Source organism: Tiliqua scincoides, chromosome 2 (assembly GCF_035046505.1).
Source record: "Tiliqua scincoides isolate rTilSci1 chromosome 2, rTilSci1.hap2, whole genome shotgun sequence".
Taxonomy (NCBI): domain Eukaryota; kingdom Metazoa; phylum Chordata; class Lepidosauria; order Squamata; family Scincidae; genus Tiliqua; species Tiliqua scincoides.
This window is the reverse complement of record NC_089822.1, coordinates 191494366-191516092: the sequence shown is the minus strand read 5'-3', so window position 1 is coordinate 191516092 and position 21727 is coordinate 191494366. Positions and strand designations below refer to the sequence as shown.

General features: G+C 44.7%; 1 protein-coding gene across 1 annotated transcript; it reads left to right on the top strand.

Moving 5' to 3' along the window:
* Positions 1–5487: 5487 nt before the first annotated feature.
* LOC136642041 (uncharacterized) lies at positions 5488–13959 on the top strand. Its single transcript, XM_066618221.1, has 2 exons — positions 5488–5604; positions 9107–13959. Exon 2 carries the CDS (start codon positions 9109–9111, stop codon positions 10078–10080), a length of 972 nt encoding a protein of 323 aa, XP_066474318.1. The 5' UTR covers positions 5488–5604; positions 9107–9108; the 3' UTR covers positions 10081–13959.
* The last annotated feature ends 7768 nt before the right edge of the window (positions 13960–21727 follow it).

The window sequence follows — 21727 nt, the reverse complement described above, 5'->3', positions numbered from 1 at the left end:
AACCCTGCAGTTTTCTTTCCAGATTATAGAACACCATTTGAAGAAAGGGTCCAGTCTGAGCTATCATCCAAGCTTGGAATGACAGGTCAAAGAAGGCAGCCTTCTGCAGAGCAGATGTTACTCTCCTAAAGCTTTGTTTGTCTTAGCTAATAGCACAGCATGCCTGGACATGCATTTGTACGGAATGTGAAGTTGCCAGTAGCTTGGCAACATTTTCACTAAATGTTCAGGAAAGGCCATGTAATCTGGGGCCACATTACTGCGACCTACTGTACCATTGTGATCTGTGAAACCTGCATACAGCTCAGCTCGGACCGTCTGGCACATCTCTTGAATATCAAAATAGATAGAGGTCACTTACATAACGGACACTGACCACTACGGGATTCCATGGTGAAATTCTGCTGCTTTCATGCCCTTAGGCTTTGTATGCCTTGCCTGAACATGATTCCCCTCCTCCAGTGTTGCACTCACCAAGCTATTTTAACCAGCCAATTAAGAATCAGATTTTGTTCATTTTATACATAAAACAGGTGCTAGTTTTCAAACTATAATAGGGGTTTTACTGGGCTAAAATTAAGGCCGTCAAGTCTCTTGCAGGTCAAACACTGAGACTTAGAGGCCTGAGAACCCAATCCTATCCAAATTTGCAGTGCGGATGCAGCTGTGCCAATAGGGCATATGCTGCATCCTGGGGGGGGGGGGAGTCAACGATGCTTCGTCAACGTAAGGGAATCTTTGTTCCCTTAAGTCAGGGCTGTACTTCTGCTGCATTGGTGCTGAAAGTTGGATAGGATTGGTTCCAAGTTTTATAGTTCAAGAGTGATATCTGAGAGAAAGGAGCAGATCTTGCTATCATTTAGTGATTTTAAAAACCAGAAATCAAGCCATCTTCATACAGATTAATTGCCCTCTTTCCTACGTGCTTCCAAAATGTAGTACTATGCCTCAGAGGCAGCACTAGGGTCTGTGTTACCTGGTGCAAGAGCTCACTGCGTCATCGCCATGATGAACTTCCTCCCATGCCAGACCACACAGTATAAATTACTATATTATATGCACAACCTAAATGCAAGGGCATCACTAGGGTTGGTGTAACCGCTCATTAACTGTATTTTATTTATTTATTTTAACATATCACAGTACAGGTCCCCCAACAAATCAGTAACCAACAAAAAACCAGTGGTCCACTTGATGACAGTCACACAACTGAATAAGAGTTCCAGTATTAGTTCTGATACATAGAACTAAGAACCAATTCATACTAACACCCTATTGGTTCCCTGCTCATTGGCTCTCAGGACAAGCACTCTCATTGGTCAGTTTTCAGTTAAGCCATTTCTGCCCAACAGGGATCAAATGTACACACCTGTGGAATGCGCTGAAATGGGTTAGCGAAATCCACTTTTTGTTACATTAGGCAGTTGTGTTTTCCTTTTCTGGTTATTTAACTATATCTTTTGATAGAATATAGATATTTCAGCGTGGTTTGTTTCATTGCATTCTGCATTAAATTATGCATTTGAATGATATATAATGTGATGGCACTGTTCAAAAATACCAAGATTTTCAGAATTTTGGCCACTAGTGGTGTCACTCTCCTGAGGGTATCCCCTGGTGTGGTCCACCCCCCTCCCCCCACCCCCCCTTAGAGTCACCACTGCTATGCCTTACTGGTGTCTCCATCATCCTCTCCCAAAGAGAGAAAAAGACTAAAATTGGAGTAGCATACTGTAGAAAAAAAAAAAGGGTGCTTTACATTTTTAGTCTGGAGTATGTTGAAGACTGGGGATTGATTCTGCTAAAATAGCCCACCCACATGGTTTTGAACTTCTCATATTTTAACTCATTGCATTAAGCCTAAAACCCTGAAACCTAACAATCCTAACTCCATTGGGTTCTGGTTTCAGTTCAGAGGCTTCCAGGCCACCATAGGCTTCTGCTGCATGAATTCTTGTCCCCAGGTTGTGTTATGCCCTTCCATGCACAAAATGTTGCCCATTCCACGAGTTCTGAAAATGTTCTCTCTACAATTGGCTTTTTGAAACTGCCACTAGAATGATATTAAGCTTATTTCACTTATCTTTTTTTTAGACTTGTTTATTGTGAGCTTATTTAACAATAACTTTCATGGGTCTATTCAATCATTAGGATCCTCAAGTGCGTTGAAATAAAATTGTTTGCTTCCAGGGCCCCACATTTTTCTTCAATAAGGTCTCATTTTACAGAGGTGGAAAGGGAGACAATTAGAGCAATTATGGCTGCAGTCGTATCTGGTGACATCCCAGCTAGTATTCCCACTGACAAGAGTCCCCTCCGCAAACAGAAGCTTCCTCCACAAATGGAAGCTGTGTTCTGTTAGTTCAAGGATTCCCCTCTGCTTGCTGAAAAACCCCTACATGAAAAGAATTCTCCTTCCATTGATGGAGAGAAGTTCTGCTTATGGAGGGAGCTCTGAATAGTGGAAGCACTTATTGGAATGCCACCCCTAAACACTTACCTAGATGTAAAGCCTATTGAACATACAGTTTGGCTGTACTTGTAAGAGGCGACTAAACAGCCACCGGGTAGATGGGACTCGTCAGCCTGGGAAGGCAGCTCATCTGAGAGAAGGAAAACTCTGATCCCAAACCTCCACTGCCTTGTGGCTACATCCAGTTATGGAAAAGGCTTCAGAAGTCAACCTCAAGGCAAAATCCGGAGCCGGAGTCCCTGAGGCAGTTCATGGCTGAACACAGGCACGTTCTGGCAACTCCTGTGATGCCACTGGAACCAACTGTATTGGCCTCTGCCTTTCCATTGGACCATTTCAGTGACATGGAGAGGGGGGATTTGCTACATGGGAAACAGTCTGTCCTCCATATCTACTTTACCCAGGCTTCGCGCACTGGAAAGGACACTCTGTTCCAGAACCACCATTCAGAGCGCAATACCATAGTCTTCTGAGACTGAAGGATGCCAACAACACTGAACATACTGGGACTTACTTCCAAGTAAATGTGCATAGTATGCATATGACATTTCATGCATCCACAGCCCTGTGTAAGACTAAAATCTCACAATCATGATTCTGCACCAGTGGCATAGCTAAAGGGGTGGGGGGCTACATTGCTGTGGGTACCATGCCTTGAGGGGGTGTCTTAGAGTTTTTGCCAAATAGAAGTGCCTTTTGGAGGCCTCTAAGATGTTGTACAGGGGTGTTTAAGATGGAAGGGTGTTACAGGGAATTGGGGGGGGGGGTGTTAAAAATTGCTGTGTCCCTGGGTACCAGATGCTTAGCTACACCACTATCCTGCACCTATGTTTTTTGCCCAGCCCCTGCAGAAATGTATTAATTGCCAGTAGTTCAGGTATGTTGGACACATGAAAATATTTGAGCATTCCTGGAAAGTTACAAGTTAAAGAGTACCCACATTGTCCATGACCTGTTAACTAGTTATCTGCTTGCTTGCATAGGAGCTACCCCTGGTACTGTCTTCCTTCCAGGTTCATCCTGATTTATGGCATTCCCTTGAAGGATAAATACCGGCACTCTCTTCAGAAGCTAGAAGATTTCTGTGAAGAGTTCTTTGTTCAAAGTTCAGTCTGTGCTTTTGATAACCATTTGAAGACTCGCAGGAAGCAAAGCAGGAGCTGAAAAGGTAAATAGAGGTTTATTTTACATGATCTCAGTGGCATCTCTAGGGTTCGTGTCACCCAGTGCAGGATGCCAGCACGTCACCCCCCCCCATGCAGTGGGTGGGGCAATACCCCAGGAGGTGGGCGTGGTGATGTACCATCACTCTGCCCCCACTGGATTTTTGGCTGCACCTTTCGACAGAACAAAGATAGAACACATTCTGCATGAAATTAAGCATTGCTTGATATATAACGTGATGGTCTTGTACTTAAAAATTATGATTTTAGTTCCGCGATTTTAGCGTGTCACTCACCCAGTGCGTGTCACCCCTCTGTGCGCATGACCTAGTGCAGCCCGCACCCCCCGCACTTCCCTAGCAATGCCACTGTATGATCTTCAGATATGCAAAAGGACTGCCTTTTGAAATATGGATGTGACACCAAATACATTTAGAAGTGCTTTTAACCATCAATAATTAAAAGCAGCTCAGCAGCATGGCAAAAAAATGCTTCATTCGACATGATGCCATGTATTATTTATTCAGGTTTGCATTTGGCCCAATATAGCCATGAGTGTCAATTATACATTTATGATTAGTTAATCAAATACATCTGCATTTATGTGTATATATGAACTTTAGTAAGGGTACCATTCGGAGGAAAGGATGGGCCTCTGTTTTGTGGCATGAAATAGAAATATCCCCTTTAATGTTTTCTTTTTACCCATTTGGGAAACTGGCAAGTATTTGAACACCCCAGAGCTGAAATGGATTTGAAAAGGAACAAGTTCAAATCTCATCTGTACTGTGGGGGAATCCAAATTTAAAAGCGTACTGATACATTTCAGCTGCCCATACATCTTATTGCTAGGACAGACATAGCAGTCCTTTAACAAAATTAACACCGACTTTGCATAGAAAAACAAAAGAAAAGCAGCATTTAAAGTTTCTCTTTTCATCAAATCTAGGACAGGGAGGTGGCTGTTGGTGCAATGGGGTGGAAGCTGTTGCAGAACCTAGCTGAATATTTTTTGCTGCAAGGGAGGTGAAAATATAAACCAGACCCATAGACTCTTAATAGTTCATGAAATATAAAGTGGAATTTAACCTTTACTTGTTTAGCAGTTGATCCAATACTGATTTTGTTCATTATTTGTCTTCTCTCTCCACACCTAATGGCAGCTTTTAGAAGATTTTCACTGAGGAAATGTTGCATGGGGAAATGATTAAATTCTCCTTTCCTCAGAGCAATGAATGAATCCAGTGGGGAGGGGGAACCTGTCCTTAAAAAAAGAAAAAGACATTATGAGATCAAGTAATGGATCTCCCACATCCCATCTACTTTGGTCCTTATGTGGTTTATTAAATTAACCAGATTTTCTTTACTGGATCAACTTGTGTTGGTGAAGAATCATCCATATTTTTTTTTAAGTGAAATGAAGAGCTCTGTGAAGTATGAAAGCTTACCATCATCATGACGACAAGTTTGGTCACTCTGTGTTCTCTCCTCCCACCAGAAGAAAGAGCACTTGGAATTTTGGTTTAATGCACTGTAAACCACTCCCACAGACGTGAACAAAAAGCACATATAGCGATTCCCCTTTCCATCGCAGTGGGCATATTGAATAATGCAGAGTATCAAGCATGACTGAATGCTTTCATTGTGCCAAAGGAAAATGATTTATTTGCCACAGAGTCCCTCTGAGAATCATCTACCCAATTCCCTACTTCTGGCCTTTCCAGGAATGGGAGGCACTTATCAAATTTGAATTCTTCAGGAACAGAATGGTATACAGCAGTCTATATTTAGCAACAACCACCAAAAAGCATCTGAATCAGCTGACTGGAAGCTGCTACCCTGATGTGCAGCCTTGGTTTAGACAGCACATATACAGTGCTGGAATCAAGGCGAACAGACAGCACGGAGAGACGCTGAGCCTTGAGGTTTCTAAAGCTATCTGGCTGTACCTGAAACAGACAGACTCAGGTAAGAAAAGGGTAGGGTCCTTCCCATGGGAATTGTGATCAGTCATAATGAGTGCTGTGATTAGATCTCAGAGAGGACAGATTAACCGCAGAATGCCAGATGTGAGGGCGGGCACCAGGATGCAGGTCTCTTGTGGTCTGGTGTGATCCTTGAGGTATCTGGTGGGCCACTGAGAGATACAAGAGGCTAGACTAGATGGGCTTTTGGCCTAAACCAGCTGGGCTTTTCTTCTGTTCTTATGATTAAAGAGGAAGGTCAGGCTAGGCTATGGGTGCCTGCTCCAAGTTTCCTCTTTTTGTAGGGAGGCAGCAGAGGGCATCCCCATCATGGCTACTGCATGTGTAAACAACCTCTGGTGTAATGGAGTCAGAGAGACCTTCTCCTCTATCCTTATTCTGTGTATTATCACTGGTGGAAGCAAGTCCTATGGTGGTCAATGAGGCCTATAGTGTGCTTAGGATTGGGGTGAAGAGGTTGGTTCCATCTAGGTTTAGAAAAGTTCCAGGGCGAAACCACACATGACGGTTACGGCCCTGGCAGGCTTTGTTTTCACCAGACAATAGCAGACAGATAGCCCCTCACCTTGGTAGCTTCAGATCATTGAGGGGGAAGGCAGACTTAACTCTCTCCATCTTCCATGGACCCAAGGCACAGGGGTTCCAACTTGCTGCTGTTGGCTTAAATCCTCAAATGCTGCGTTAAAGGGCCAATCACACTTTAAAGATCCCATTTAGTTTTGGCCACAGTTAGAGGGGGAGAGCAAAGAGTTGTGGAACAGTTATGATGGCTTTGAATTAAGAAGGCGTTTCCTCTTCTCCCCAGTATCTAACTGTACTACCTTTTCCTGCTAATGGTGGACTGAGAAGGACTGACAAGGTCACCACCTCTTGCCCACGATATTGGATATTGCTGTTTACATTTCTTTTTGAAAAGGGAAATGGTGCCCTGGATCCCTCCTGCCTGTTCATTCTGTGGTCCTATCTTCTCCCTTACATTGGGACACATCTGGAGAAGTTGAAGGAGAGGGATGGAGGACAGAGAAAATAAGCAGGGGTCACGGCTTTCTTTTCCTCTTGCTTCACTGGAGAGTCAAAGGACAACGTCCATTGACTGGGCTGGACTTACAGACTAACAAAAGTTTCCAGGACTTCTTAAATGCAAGGAAGCTTCTCTTTTAGGTACATAAACCATAGCAGTTTGACAGAAGTAAAAATGGTAGGAGCATGCCCCAGCTTTGTGATTTGAAGAGCCATTTTCTTGCTCTGTCAGATGTGAAAGGGCTGCTGAGTAAGGTGTTACGAAGGGGGAAGGGAAGCTATGAGAAACAAAACCCTCATGACTCTGGATGGGGGAAGGAGTAAATGCTAAGGTGCATTTACAGTACCACTTTAGGTTGGTTGGAATCTAACAGCTTTTCTCAAAGACTTTTGGGAATTGTAGTTGGGCAAGACTGCCAACGATTCTTTATTAAATGACTAAAGTGGTTTGAATTTGTATGGCAGATGTGCTCAGTATTTGTATTAGAAATACAATTTGTATTAGAAAAAGGCTCCTGTGCATCCCATGTCCACTTCTGCAATCTTAAAGCTAGCTAAGGTCAGTTTCTTGTCCTAGGTAAGGGATTAGCTACAAATCAGTTACCCAATTGGGCAAAGAGGTTCTCACAGGAAATTTGTTTTAAACATTGAACAAAAGTAAGAAAGTCCAGATGATGGACTTATTTTTCATGGATGCAGGAAAAGATGTTGGAATGTTCTCTCTGAAACCGAAATTGTCCCCTTAACAATGTGGAATTTCAAATATAACATATGGATCTGGGCTAGGAGCATGGTAGTTTTGTGGAAAAGATACAATGCCTGTGGGAGAAACTGTGGTACTCAAGATCTTTTCATTTCAGTTGTTATAATTCTGCAGTTGATAATGCATCTTCCTAAACCCTCCCGTGTATCTGTAGAGATCGCAAGGATTGTTCATCCTTTGTGTGCAGGGTATATGGGCCAGAGCAGAGAATCAGCTGCTCCAATGCTTTAACCGGCCTTGCCATATGCTGGGTTAGATCTGCCCCAGACATGTAGCCTTTCTATATGGGGAGGGGAACAAAGATGAAGAGTAGAATCAGTGAGTTAGTCAGCAGGATATTGTTCTTGGCTTTGGTACCAGGTTACTTGGTCCCTCTCCCTGCCTCAGAGGGTGAACTTTGGGGAATAAAAATAATAATGCTTTCTCCCCTCAGGTTTGTTGTAAGAATTTCAACAACATGTTGTATGTGGAGCATCTTGAATGCTCAATAAATGACATAAATGCTAATTTATTTTAAAATACAATTTATAGCCTGGCTTTCTCCAAAGACAATTCATGCCCTGCCTTTCTCCAATGACAATAATTAAGCACAGCAAATACAATACATAGTACCACAATGGTGGAACATTTAAAATCAGCAGGGACAAAGAACCATTTTAAGGCAAGTATCAAAAGCTACTTGTATAAGTATACATCATACTTATACAATAAGAAACTAAAAGTGTGTCTTTGTTTCAGGGAAGGGTGGGCCCTGAAAAGGCTGAACAATACTGTTGCCAGGAGCTGTGCCCCCTAGGGAGAAAGCAGTGGGGGATGCATTTACCATCTGCCCCTGCATGTGAGTGCTCTTGAATCTGAAGTTAGAATCAAGCATGTTTACCTAAGTTGGGATAAAGAACAACGACAGATTCATTTATATAACCCTTTGCAATTTTTTTAGTCCTCAACTAGGCAACCTTTTCCGGAGGGTGTAGCAAATCTCTTTTGGAAGTAAATGACCTCTTGCTGTAATAATTGAGCAAGGAAAAATGCTTTCTGTATGAGACATGCAGAGAAACACAAAAATATAAGCCGACACTCTTTTTTAAATCATTGGATCAATTGGACTGTATGTCCAGCTGGAGTCGCTTTCATGCTGGATTGAAAGAGCACTATCAATAATCCTGGAACTAGCATTAATTTCTACCATAAAACCAAACTTGTAATATAGTGACCTTTATATTAAAGATAAGTATTGATCAATTTAGACCCTGGGTACTCAGATTTCAACTGATTTTGTTCCATGAGTTTTAAGTACTATGGTTTAGCAGGTTTGTGGAACAAGCATTATAATAGCAACAACTTAACAGACTTTGCTAATATTACAAAAAATCAACAACCCTTTTGAAAAACATTTTCAGGGAATAACGGTGATGGTATAGGCAGTATTTTTTAAAAACATATACAATGCAGTGAATTCCTATCATGGAATGCTTAAGATCAAAACGTTATCTGTAGAAAGCAAAGATGGTATAAATCCAGGGTATAGTGCTTTTTATTATAAGCACAGTACATTTGTTAAGCTCCCACGTTTGTCTACACCCACTGCTTCAACAGAAGGAATTTGACATTTAGTGTGCTATGATACTTACAAAGTGTGACAGTTCCAACCAAATCTCTTGCATGCAAATTTGCCTAAAGATACCTTGCGTTTTCTTTACAGCCATGGCTCCCTGGATAAAACTGAGCATAGCAAAGCCTCTCCCAACCATAAATGAAGCCCTTGAGGATCTACCAGAAGACAAAACCAACAGTTCAAAAGGAAATGTCTGCCTGAGCCCCGATTCTTGTACTGGCGAAGACTACCTTCAATCTATCTGCCAACTGGCAAGACCTGCTTTTCCACTACCATCAGAGAGTAAGCATAAAGGCATAGACAAGCGGGCAATGCTGTATTCTGGTCACAGAGCCTCAAACAGGCCCGAAACACCCCAAATGGTCCCCAAATACAAACTAACTGACTCTCTTCCTAATTTGGTGTTGCCAGGAAAGAATGGCTTCATCTTCGATCATGTCCAGACCTACTCCAGCTCTAGGGCAGACCCTTTGGAAGAACTGTATACAGAATCTCAGAAGACTCATCAGTGGAGATGTTTGGATGGCAATGAAAACACTAGTATTGACTCTTCACCACACAGCTGCCGTGGCACCAGTCTAGCCATGCCTCCAGAAAAAATGAGAGCTGACCTAGCAGTCATTGGGTTCCCCAGGCTTCCCTCCCCAAGACCAATGCAGAGAGAAACCAGCTGCCCAGACTTAAAGAGTCTGAGAAATGAAGGGAAGATGCCATCTCTGCAGACTGCTCCGCATCAGAAAGAAAAGGACCCTCTAATGATTAATGGTAAATCCATCTGGCTTTACGTACCCAGAGAAAACCCACTGGGTGCCCAAATGCTGAGATCTCCACAAAGAGGGCAACAGCCTCTGAATGTCACTTCATCTCTTGACAAAGAGCAACTGAAGTCCTACACTTTGAACAAGAATGTGAAGAGAAAAGTGGGTAGCAAGGATAGCTGTTTGGGACACTTCTATACTGACCCCAAAGCCACAAGCCGCCACTGGATTTCTGAATACCAATGTGCTTGGAAAGAAGCAAAGGTAAGAGCCGGCCTGCTCCCTGCCATTGCTGAAGCATGAATACTGTATGTTCTTTGAAGAAAATACAAATAATCTCTCTTTCCCCTTCTTGGAGAGCTGCCTGTTGTTTGTTAATGGGGCAGAATGCTTATTCCAGACAGTGTACACTACAAGCTGTCCAAGTGACAGGGAGAATATTCAGAGCTTCCAAATATCAAATGAGGGGAACAAATGAAGGCCCTACACGGAGAATACATTGCAAGCTCATTTATCGCGGACATTCAAATAATCAGAGTTTGGAGTTGTAATTATGTTGCATTCTGTAACCCAATGTATCTTTTGGCTGTGCAAAAATAGACAACCCATACTGTAAATGCTTGCAACTGTAAGAAGCGGAAACTGAAGTCTGTTCCAGAACTAGGCGGTTTTGTGGAACTTTCGTAGACAACAGAGCTTAAACTTCTTTTGGTGCCAGACACCCCTTCCCCTGCAAAGGACATCTGCGGGCTTGCTGGATAGGCCAGGGGAGCCAGAGCCAATGGTCTAGGAAACATCACGCAAGAAGAGCCTCCTACTGGAACAAATCAAAGTGAGTCCATTCAGTCTAACCCTGTTTTCAGTGGCCAGCCAGATGCCTCTGGGCAACCCCCAAGCAGAGCATGAAGACCATAGCCTTCCCCTGCGTTGCCCCTGCTAACTGATATACAAAGGTATGTGGAGGGTCTGAAAGTGGAGGGTCCACATAACCATCAGCCTGGTACAAACTCCTACTTGTCTCTATCATCTCTCTCCTCCTCCTCTTGTGTTTCAAAAATCCTTCTATGAGGCTTAAGTCTCTCCCCCAGCCAGGGAAGAGAGGAAACCAAACCCAAGCTGCTTCCTAAGCTGGAGTCGTGCAGCCCTTAACGTGCTCCCTTGCAGAAGTGGCTCTCCAGGTGGACCGATGTGCCAGAGACCATGCCCAGCCACATGGGTCTGCTTTTGTCACTGCACCCCACTTTGACTGTGTGAACCAGTCAGAGCCCAACAGGAAGTGGTAAGAAGCAGAGATCAGCAGTGGATACAAATCCACTTCATGCCCCCTTTTGGAACCAGAGCAGCAGCAGTGAAGGACTGTTACCAGTTCACTGCCCCATGACACTTCCCTGGCCAGGCAAATCTGATGGTGCCCAGCTGGGAACGCTCACAGGGAATGGGCAGTGTTTCTCCACCTTCTTCACCACTGCCTGTGTCCAAGGGTGGTGGCAGCATACAAGAAGACTCACATCTGTCTGCCACCTGGTTCCCGAGCTCTGGCGGGGGCAATGGGCATAAGCATGCACTTTCCAAAGCATGGGGGGAGCATACCATTGGGCACACCCCTAAACACCGACACCACTGCTTCCTGTAAGTTACAGAGCCAGTTCTACAGTCTACTAAAAGACCTTTATTATATCTGTATTATGTCCCAATTTGACATGCACTGGACAGGGCAGAGCAGCAGGGCCCATGAGGGGAAGGCGCAGGAGATACACTGCACCTGGGCCTGGGGTCAAAAAAGAAGCCTTGGAGCCCAAGGAAGGGAGCCAGAAAATATTTGCATATATTGTGTGAAGACTAACATTCACATTTTGTGTAAACCTACATTGTTTTATATCTCTATAGAAATTATCCAATGGAGAAGGGAAGGGGCCAATAGAAGCTTTTGTACTCTCTGATGAAAATCCTCTCAGAGGCCCTGCATGGCACAGAGACTCTACCACTTTGGGCAGGTGGCTTTGCCATGCCCTGTCTGGTGTGCAGCAAATTGGGCAGGAGGTTTTGCCTCCCAAGCTGAGCTCCGTGCAGCTGCTTCCAGGAGCTCAGTAACCCGGAAGTTAGTGATGAGGTGATGCTATCATTGAACGCCTGCCCCCTTTGCCCGAAAAGGTTGCCAACCCCTGATCTAGAAACCGCTTCCTGTACTACCAAGTTAGCAGGTATACTAGATATGCTCTTGGTGGACACCCTGACACTCATGGCAGTGATCTACATCTTTCTTGGTACTGTATGTACGCACACTGCAGCAGGGCCTGCGTGTGGAGTGCAGATAAAGTTCATTCATGAGTCATTTTGATTTGTTGCACAGTTATATATGCTCATTTCTACTGATTTCATAAGGTTAGAAGCTGATACGAACTATACTGTGATCAATTTCAGCTTTAGATTATTGCTAGTACGGTATATAGAGCTAGTTTAAGTGCGGTGTTATTCCTAGATACCATCATTTTTAAATAATTGCAACTGTTTGGGAAAAATATTTCCCAAAATGTGTAAACCGTATTGGAAGAGGTGATAATGAAGTTTCAGCTCCGGTGGATTCAGAGAGCGCAGCCTGCAAATGGAGGAAGACAAGTGGAAAATCTCCCTGGGAGAGCTGGAGGCAGCCTCAATTCAGTTCAAGCACAAATCTGAGGATATGCGAGCATTATTCAGTGATGTGGACCTTGTTTACACATGCACTGACACGAAGTGGTACGATGAATTATACCACTTTAGGCTGCAGATGGAGGGGTTTATGGTTTGGAATACTCCACTTATAAACTCCCTGCAAAAATAAAGCCACCATAATAAACAAGATGCTAGAAAAACTCTCTTCCTCCCACCCTTAAAACCTGGTTTCCTATTTACAAGATTTTTTTTTCAGCTGCTACTGAATTTACAACTGGCTTGCCCCACCTGCAGCCTGAAACAGTATAATCAGTCCAGCTATTTCAGTCTGCTGCAAAAGTAGATCCAGTCTCAGTGAAACAGCTTAGGATGACTCATTCCCACTCAGGCTATGGCAAGTATTTCATTGCTTTAAATAAGCCATTTAATTCTATGATCCAGTTTTCAAGTAAGATAATAGAGATCAATTACTGTATAAACAGCAGTGAATAAACGAATGTTTGCACAGAAGGGAGTTTTTTTTGGGGGGGGCAGGGGGTTTCCCTCCAAATGACTACGTAATCTCTGTCAGCAAAGGATCTTATATCAATGTGTTACTATTGCACTGTAAGGGCAAATTCATTGTGAAGTGACTAAACTTTCCATTTGAGAAGGTTGAAAGGAGCAACTCAACTTGAAGAAGTTACTATATAATTTAATTTGGGCAAGTGCATTTGATCAAGAGTTTTCTAACTGGAGTAAACATCCACGTATGGTTTGATTTTAATAAAGAGTTGGAGGGGGAAAAGACAAGGTCATTTCCATGGTGCCTCCTGCTAAATTAAGTTTGAGTGTAGGAATCCCATCTTTGAGGGCAGAAGACCAAAACCAGTCACATGATCCTAAATGAAAATTGCTACGTGTGTACTTATAGCAAGTGTGTCTCATCCCTGACAATGTCATGTCTCCATTACCTGCTTTGGGGGTTCTGACATGGGCTGCATTAGGAGCAAGTTTCATGTAAATCAATAGGCTTACTTCCAAGTACCCATGCATAGGACTACTAGGGAAGTAGTCAATCACACTGTATTTGATGAGACTTTGAAACATATTTAAGATTAAGGATTTATGCTCAATGAAATGCTGATAGGTGGCCTTTAAAGCAAAGCCATCTGGAAAAAAAAAACAGAATTGTGGTAGCCATTGTTTGCTTTGTACTCTTCAGTGCAGCTCCACTTCCAATGCAAAAAACAGAAGGACTTTCTGGCTTGAGTCTTTGTGCTCTGAGTTCTTTTCATAGCTGTAGCCCTCAAGCTTCTTGCTCTGCAATGGACTCACTACTCTTGAGAGAAGCAAGTCAGGGACTGCAACCTCATATTATCTGGTTTTCTATAGAGTCTCATCTTTTCCTTCCATTCCTCTGTTACATCATCCAATCAAGCATTTATGAAAAATTTGTATCTAGCAGGTGTGTTGGGCTACAAGGAAACTTGTAGCCCAATCTGTGTTTATGTGCTTTGAGAATTTGTGTGAATAAATATTTAAAAGATTTGTCTGCCATTGTTATTGAAACAAGACTTTTCCTTTCTTACGAAGGAAAAAAAGCTATCTGATAAGACTTTCCTATGGCATCAGTAGGACTCTCAAGGGGAAGACCCTTCCCGCTACTACTACTCAGTTCAATTCTGGTTAGTTTCGACTATTAAAAACTCCACAACCCAACATAAAAAACAACACATGGGGTTCTGCAGAAAGTAAGGCGAAACGATGATTCGTGCAGCTGTATAAAAGGCAGTTAATTACATGGCATTCACATGAATTCACATGGCAAAAAACAGTCCAGCCTAAGAGAACAGAACTAGGAGGGAAAGGACCTAGGAAGGGCCAATTCCCAACCCATTAAGAGCCCCATTAGGCTAATCCAAGCAGTCCATTCAGGAGCCTGCAGAGTAGGTCACGCCCATCAGCAGCCATTTGCCTTCCTGAGCTTTAGTAAACTCACCTGGGAAGGCCAGCCCCCTTTCAATCAGGAAGGAAGGAGGGGGGAGGAGCCAGCCAGGAGTATAAAGCTAGGCAGGCCATCGCGTGAGGCTCTCTGCAGACGCGTGTGGCCTCTGGGAACCCAGTGCCTCTGGGAACTAAGTGCCAGGTAAGGCACAAGAGTTTAGCATCTGGGCGAGTTCAGCAGCAGGGCGAGGAGGCCAGGGCCCCATACACTGCCCTTCCTCTTCCCTTGAGAAGAGGGCTGCTATCCAGTGTACGGTTTTTAAAAGGACCCCTAAATAAAACAACAACAACAACAACAACAAAAAAGCTATGCAGTCAGACAGCCAGCAGCAGGGTGGGGGCTATCCAGTGTTCTGCATCGAGTGCCACATGTATGATTATATGCCTCTGGGGCATAAGTCATGGGTGTGTCCTCGGTGCAAGGAGCTCCAGGCTCTCAGGGAACGCGTCTGCTCCCTTGAAGCCTTGGTGGCCGACCTGGAGAAGCGCAGGCAGCCAGAGGAGGACCGTGGGGAGACTTCCGGGGACGATCAGGCTTCGTCCCAACCTCAGGCGTGCAGCTCCTCGGCTGCCCGGGTGGGAAGTCTCGGGACTGGAGGACGTTATCCTGGAGAGGAGGGAAACAATCCCCTAGGGGGGATCCCTTCTCCAGGGGATGGGCCCGTATCCGAGCGCACTCGGGATACTCCTCGGCGGGAGGGGGGTCGGGGGCTTCTTGTAGTGGGGGATTCGATTATTAGAAACATAGAGAGGGGGGTTTGCGACGGATGTGAGGACCGCATGGTGACTTGCCTGCCTGGTGCGAAGGTTGCGGACATCACTTCTCGTCTAGACAGGCTAGTAGACAGTGCTGGGGGAGAGGAAGCGGCTGTGGTGCATGTCGGCACCAACGACGTGGGTAAGTGTAGCTGGGAGGTCCTGGAGGCCAAATTTAGGCTTTTAGGCAGGAAGCTGAAAGCCAGGACCTCAAAGGTAGCGTTCTCTGAAGTGCTACCTGTTCCACGCGCAGGGCCAGCTAGGCAGGCGGAGATCAGGGGTCTCAATGCGTGGATGAGACGGTGGTGTAGGGAGGAGGGGTTTAGATTCGTTAGGCACTGGGGAACGTTTTGGGACAAGCGGGGCCTGTACAAGAGGGACGGGCTCCATTTGAACCAGAATGGAACCAGACTGCTGGCGCATAACATTAAAAAGGTGGCAGAGCAGCTTTTAAACTGATCCCTGGGGGAAGGCCGACAGGAGCCGAGGGGCATCCGGTTCGGGACTCCTCATCCCTATGGGATGAGGATGGGGAGGTTAGAGAACAACAAGACAAAGGCAGGGTAGGAGAAGAAATTGGGAAAGGTAGGGTGAAGGGATGTGATAGACGGTTTGGCACAATGAGAGGATGCGGGGACAAAGGAGCAAATAAGCAGCCCATCCTGGGGCATTCCGTGTATAAATGCTTTTATGCGAATGCCCGAAGTCTACGAGCAAAGGTGGGAGAACTGGAATGTCTGGTGACAAGGGAAAATATTGACATAGTGGGCATAACGGAAACCTGGTGGAATGCGGAGAATCAGTGGGATACCGCAATCCCGGGCTATAAACTCTACAGGAGGGACAGGCAGGGGCGTGTTGGGGGTGGGGTGGCCCTTTATGTTAAGGAAGGGATAGAATCCAGCAAAGTAGAGATTGAAGGTGGGTCCGACTCCACCGTAGAATCTCTGTGGGTTAAATTACCAGGCTTGTGCAGCAATGTAATACTGGGGGCGTGCTATCGTCCTCCAGACCAGAAATCTGATGGGGACCTTGAAATGAGGAAACAGATCAGGGAGGTGACAAGGAAGGACAGGGTTGTAATCATGGGGGACTTCAATTATCCTCATATTGACTGGGTCAATCTGTGTTCTGGTCACGATAAGGAAACCGGATTTCTTGACGTGCTAAATGACTGTGGCTTAGATCAGCTAGTCAAGGAGCCCACCAGAGGACAGGTGACTCTGGATTTAATTTTGTGCGGTACGCAGGACCTGGTTAGAGATGTAAACGTTACTGAGCCATTGGGGAACAGTGATCATGCTGCGATCCGTTTTGATGTGCACGTTGGGGGAAGAATACCAGGCAAATCTCTAACAAAAACCCTTGACTTCCGACGGGCGGACTTCCCTCAAATGAGGAGGCTGGTTAGAAGGAGGTTGAAAGGGAGGGTAAAAAGAGTCCAGTCTCTCCAGAGTGCATGGAGGCTGCTTAAAACAACAGTAATAGAGGCCCAGCAGAGGTGTATACCGCAAAGAAAGAAGGGTTCCACTAAATCCAGGAGAGTGCCCGCATGGCTAACCAGCCAAGTTAGAGAGGCTGTGAAGGGCAAGGAAGCTTCCTTCCGTAAATGGAAGTCTTGCCCTAATGAAGAGAATAAAAAGGAACATAAACTGTGGCAAAAGAAATGTAAGAAGGTGATAGGGGAGGCCAAGCGAGACTATGAGGAACGCATGGCCAGCAACATTAAGGGGAATAATAAAAGCTTCTTCAAATATGTTAGAAGCAGGAAACCCGCCAGAGAAGCGGTTGGCCCTCTGGATGGTGAGGGAGGGAAAGGGGAGATAAAAGGAGACTTAGAGATGGCAGAGAAATTAAATGAGTTCTTTGCGTCTGTCTTCACGGCAGAAGACCTCGGGCAGATACCGCTGCCCGAACGGCCCCTCCTAACCGAGGAGTTAAGTCAGATAGAGGTTAAAAGAGAAGATGTTTCAGACCTCATTGATAAATTAAAGATCAATAAGTCACCGGGCCCTGATGGCATACACCCAAGGGTTATTAAGGAATTGAAGAATGAAGTTGCAGATCTCTTGACTAAGGTATGCAACTTGTCCCTCAAAACAGCCACGGTACCAGAAGATTGGAGGATAGCAAATGTCACGCCTATTTTTAAAAAGGGAAAGAGGGGGGACCCGGGAAACTATAGGCCGGTCAGCCTAACATCCATACCGGGTAAGATGGTGGAATGCCTCATCAAAGATAGGATCTCAAAACACATAGACGAACAGGCCTTGCTGAGGGAGAGTCAGCATGGCTTCTGTAAGGGTAAGTCTTGCCTCACAAACCTTATAGAATTCTTTGAAAAGGTCAACAGGCATGTGGATGTGGGAGAACCCGTGGACATTATATATCTGGACTTTCAGAAGGCATTTGACACGGTCCCTCACCAAAGGCTACTGAAAAAACTCCACAGTCAGGGAATTAGAGGACAGGTCCTCTCGTGGATTGAGAACTGGTTGGAGGCCAGGAAGCAGCGAGTGGGTGTCAATGGGCAATTTTCACAATGGAGAGAGGTGAAAAGTGGTGTGCCCCAAGGATCTGTCCTGGGACCGGTGCTTTTCAACCTCTTCATAAATGACCTGGAGACAGGGTTGAGCAGTGAAGTGGCTAAGTTTGCAGACGACACCAAACTTTTCCGAGTGGTAAAGACCAGAAGTGATTGTGAGGAGCTCCAGAAGGATCTCTCCAGACTGGCAGAATGGGCAGCAAAATGGCAGATGCGCTTCAATGTCAGTAAGTGTAAAGTCATGCACATTGGGGCAAAAAATCAAAACTTTAGATATAGGCTGATGGGTTCTGAGCTGTCTGTGACAGATCAGGAGAGAGATCTTGGGGTGGTGGTGGACAGGTCGATGAAAGTGTCGACCCAATGTGCGGCGGCAGTGAAGAAGGCCAATTCTATGCTTGGGATCATTAGGAAGGGTATTGAGAACAAAACGGCTAATATTATAATGCCGTTGTACAAATCGATGGTAAGGCCACACCTGGAGTATTGTGTCCAGTTCTGGTCGCCGCATCTCAAAAAAGACATAGTGGAAATGGAAAAGGTGCAAAAGAGAGCGACTAAGCTGATTACGGGGCTGGGGCACCTTCCTTATGAGGAAAGGCTACGGCGTTTGGGCCTCTTCAGCCTAGAAAAGAGACGCTTGAGGGGGGACATGATTGAGACATACAAAATTATGCAGGGGATGGACAGAGTGGATAGGGAGATGCTCTTTACACTCTCACATAATACCAGAACCAGGGGACATCCACTAAAATTGAGTGTTGGGCGGGTTAGGACAGACAAAAGAAAATATTTCTTTACTCAGCGCGTGGTCAGTCTGTGGAACTCCTTGCCACAGGATGTGGTGCTGGCGTCTAGCCTAGACGCCTTTAAAAGGGGATTGGACAAGTTTTTGGAGGAAAAATCCATTATGGGGTACAAGCCATGATGTGTATGCGCAACCTCCTGATTTTAGGAATGGGTTAAGTCAGAATGCCAGATGTAGGGGAGAGCACCAGGACGAGGTCTCTTGTTATCTGGTGTGCTCCCTGGGGCATTTGGTGGGCCGCTGTGAGATACAGGAAGCTGGACTAGATGGGCCTATGGCCTGATCCAGTGGGGCTGTTCTTATGTTCTTATGTTCTTATGGCATTCCCATGAATACATGGCATTCACATGGCATGTGAAAAACACATACATGTGTTTCATCACATTTGAAAAACAGTGCTGCTCTTGAGAACTGAATGCAATTCAAATGTCTGGAAGGGTCAAAATGGCTACAATGTTTTTCATAAGTAAAAAGTTTTGGTGTTTTTTTTTTGCAGCTAACAAACACAAATTTAACAAATTTAACTTGTGTTAAAAACACAAGTTTTTTTTTTTTGCAGCTAACAAACACAAATATTCTCCCCTGCCACTTGTGCAATTACTTACAGGAAAAAAAAAAATCAGAGAATTCTAAATTCTAGTATTTTGGTTTGTTTGCATTCTTGCGGTGCTTTGGGGGGGAATTGTAGTGTGAGAGAAGATAGGTAGCAGCACACTGTCCAAATGCAACACTCATGTTCATTGTGCATCATGAATGTCAGGACTATCTCAGCTTGAAGTCTATACCTGAAAAGATGCTGGAGCACATCATTGGGGGGGGGGTCTTCTGTGAGCATTTAGAAAGAAGGGCACTGATTACTAAGGGACAGCATGGTTACCTCAGGATCAAGTCAAGACTACCTCGACAGGATGGAAAGTTAACCAAGTGCAACCAAATGAACTTCAACAAGGATAAATGTAAGGTTCTGCATTTGGGTAGGAAAAATCAGAAGCACAAATATAAGATTGGGGATACTTGCCTAGGCAGCAGTACATGTGAAAAAGATCTAAGCCTTTTAGTAGATGATACAAACTAGCAGTATGACACAGCAGCAAGGACAGCAAAGGTAATTCTGCTCTGCAGCAACAGAAGTGGAGGATTAAAGTCCTGAGCACTTACCAGTACTAGCTATCAATCTCTGATCTAACTAATGCTTTCCACACAAGCACAAGGAGTGGGATATCAGCCCAACAAACTTGGAATAAAAAGTTTCAGGGTTAACATAACCCACTCATAGTGGAAAACAAATCACAAGGGGCAGTGAAGTGCATATTACCAGGCCATTAGCTGAGAATTTTGTCAGCATCTCAAATTTGGAGGGAACCATTGGATGACAACACACACTTGGATGCAATCTCTACTGGCCCTCATTAACCGCTAAGAGATTCCAGAGTGAACTTTGAGTGCTCTTAGCAACATGTGCTCCTCTGAAGGGGAGAAAGCACCAGTGACTTCTGAGAAAACTAATTTTCCCAGCCCTGAGCAGTCAGCTGCTCCCCTTACTAAACAGTTATGCCAGAATAAGCTCAACTATGTGTTAATTGTCTTTCTGTTCAGGCTGCTTTAGCCATGAAATGCAATTGCACAACTCAACAGTAAAAGGTTAGTAGAAGTTTGCAATCCTAGCTACACTGACCTGGGAGTAAGCCACACTGACTATAAAACAAGGTACTTCTGAGTAGTCAAGCATAGGATTGGGCCCAAAGTTGTGTATTTCAGTGCCTGTAAACATGTAAACATGCTGATTTCATATCCTTCTCGGTGCTGCTTTAATTACAGGTGGGGCCTCGGCATCTGCGAAGGATCAGTCCTGGAACCCCTTGCTGATACCGAAAATTCTGGATAATTAAGTCTGTGATTTTCTGCCCCTTTCTCCCTCTGAAGGAGACCAGAGAAGGGGATCCCTGGATGGCTTTGCCAGGCCTCAGAATGCCTTATATCTCCAGGCCATTCTGAAGCCTGCAGAGACAGTGGGTGGACATGCGCTGCCTCTGTGGGCTTCAGAAAGCCCTCCAGAGGGGAATGGAGCACAGTTCTGGGCACAGGGTTCAGGTGGAGTCTGGTTCAATGCAGGTCCTGGGAACCCACGTGGAGTCAGATGAAAAATTCGCGGATAAACAAGCTCCACCTGTATTATCTACTGAGGGCCAAGCCCTGAATGTGCAAAGTGCATGGAAACGCCATTGCTCCACAGGGTCATTGCTGTGGAAGGTAATAAAGGAGCAGTAAAACAACCTGAATGCTACAAATATTTAGGGTTTGCTTATGGAAGCCATCAATGAACCTGAGGGATTCATAACCTGGGTAGGGTTTCCATTGTGAGGAAGCCTACCAACGGATGTTGCTGGCAAATTATGATTTCTGCCCACGAAAGTGCACTTTTTCACAAAGGATCCATGATCAAGACATCATGAAATTTCTTCACCGTATGGCGAACAGCACAGGATGGCTCATTTCACATGCAATTGCCAGGTCATTTTCAGAAGGCTTGTGTGGGCACACAAATACAAACCATCTTTCAGAGATCTGTTCATAGCTTCAACATGAATGCATTTTTACATAGTGTATAGTGCTATACTTCTTCACAGTGAAAAGGAGACCCAGAAAGAGATCCAATGAATCATCTGCAAAGTAACAAGGGATGCAATACAGTACAAGCCTGAAAAAACCAAAATATGAACCTGTGATTAAAAGTAGTTACTAATACTAGAAACACAAAGATCAATATGGGGTAGATTAACAGAAGGCTATTTATGGTATTTCTACAAATGAAAATGGAAACCTCTACCAACGAGCTCTAGAACACAGGTGCCAATAGAAATTGAAAGCTTGTTTTCTCATGTATCAAATGTGTTTATCAATTGTGCCATCTAGTGGCATTGTAACATTTTGCATTGATATATCTCTAGATCAGTTTCTCAGCATTTGTCGTTCACCATACCATTTTACATGGTCCACCTATTCAAAGTAACACCGGATGTAACTGGCGATGACATCATTGCCAGTTACTTCTGGGTTGGGAGGCAAGATGTGAAGCAACCACCACCAATGAGATGCTCAGGGTGGATGGGAGGTCTTTTTTAAGTACAGAAAAGAATTATTTGGAGCCTCCTACTGCTGTTTACTGTGTTATGTTCCTGGTCTTGTCACCATGCAGCGGGTTC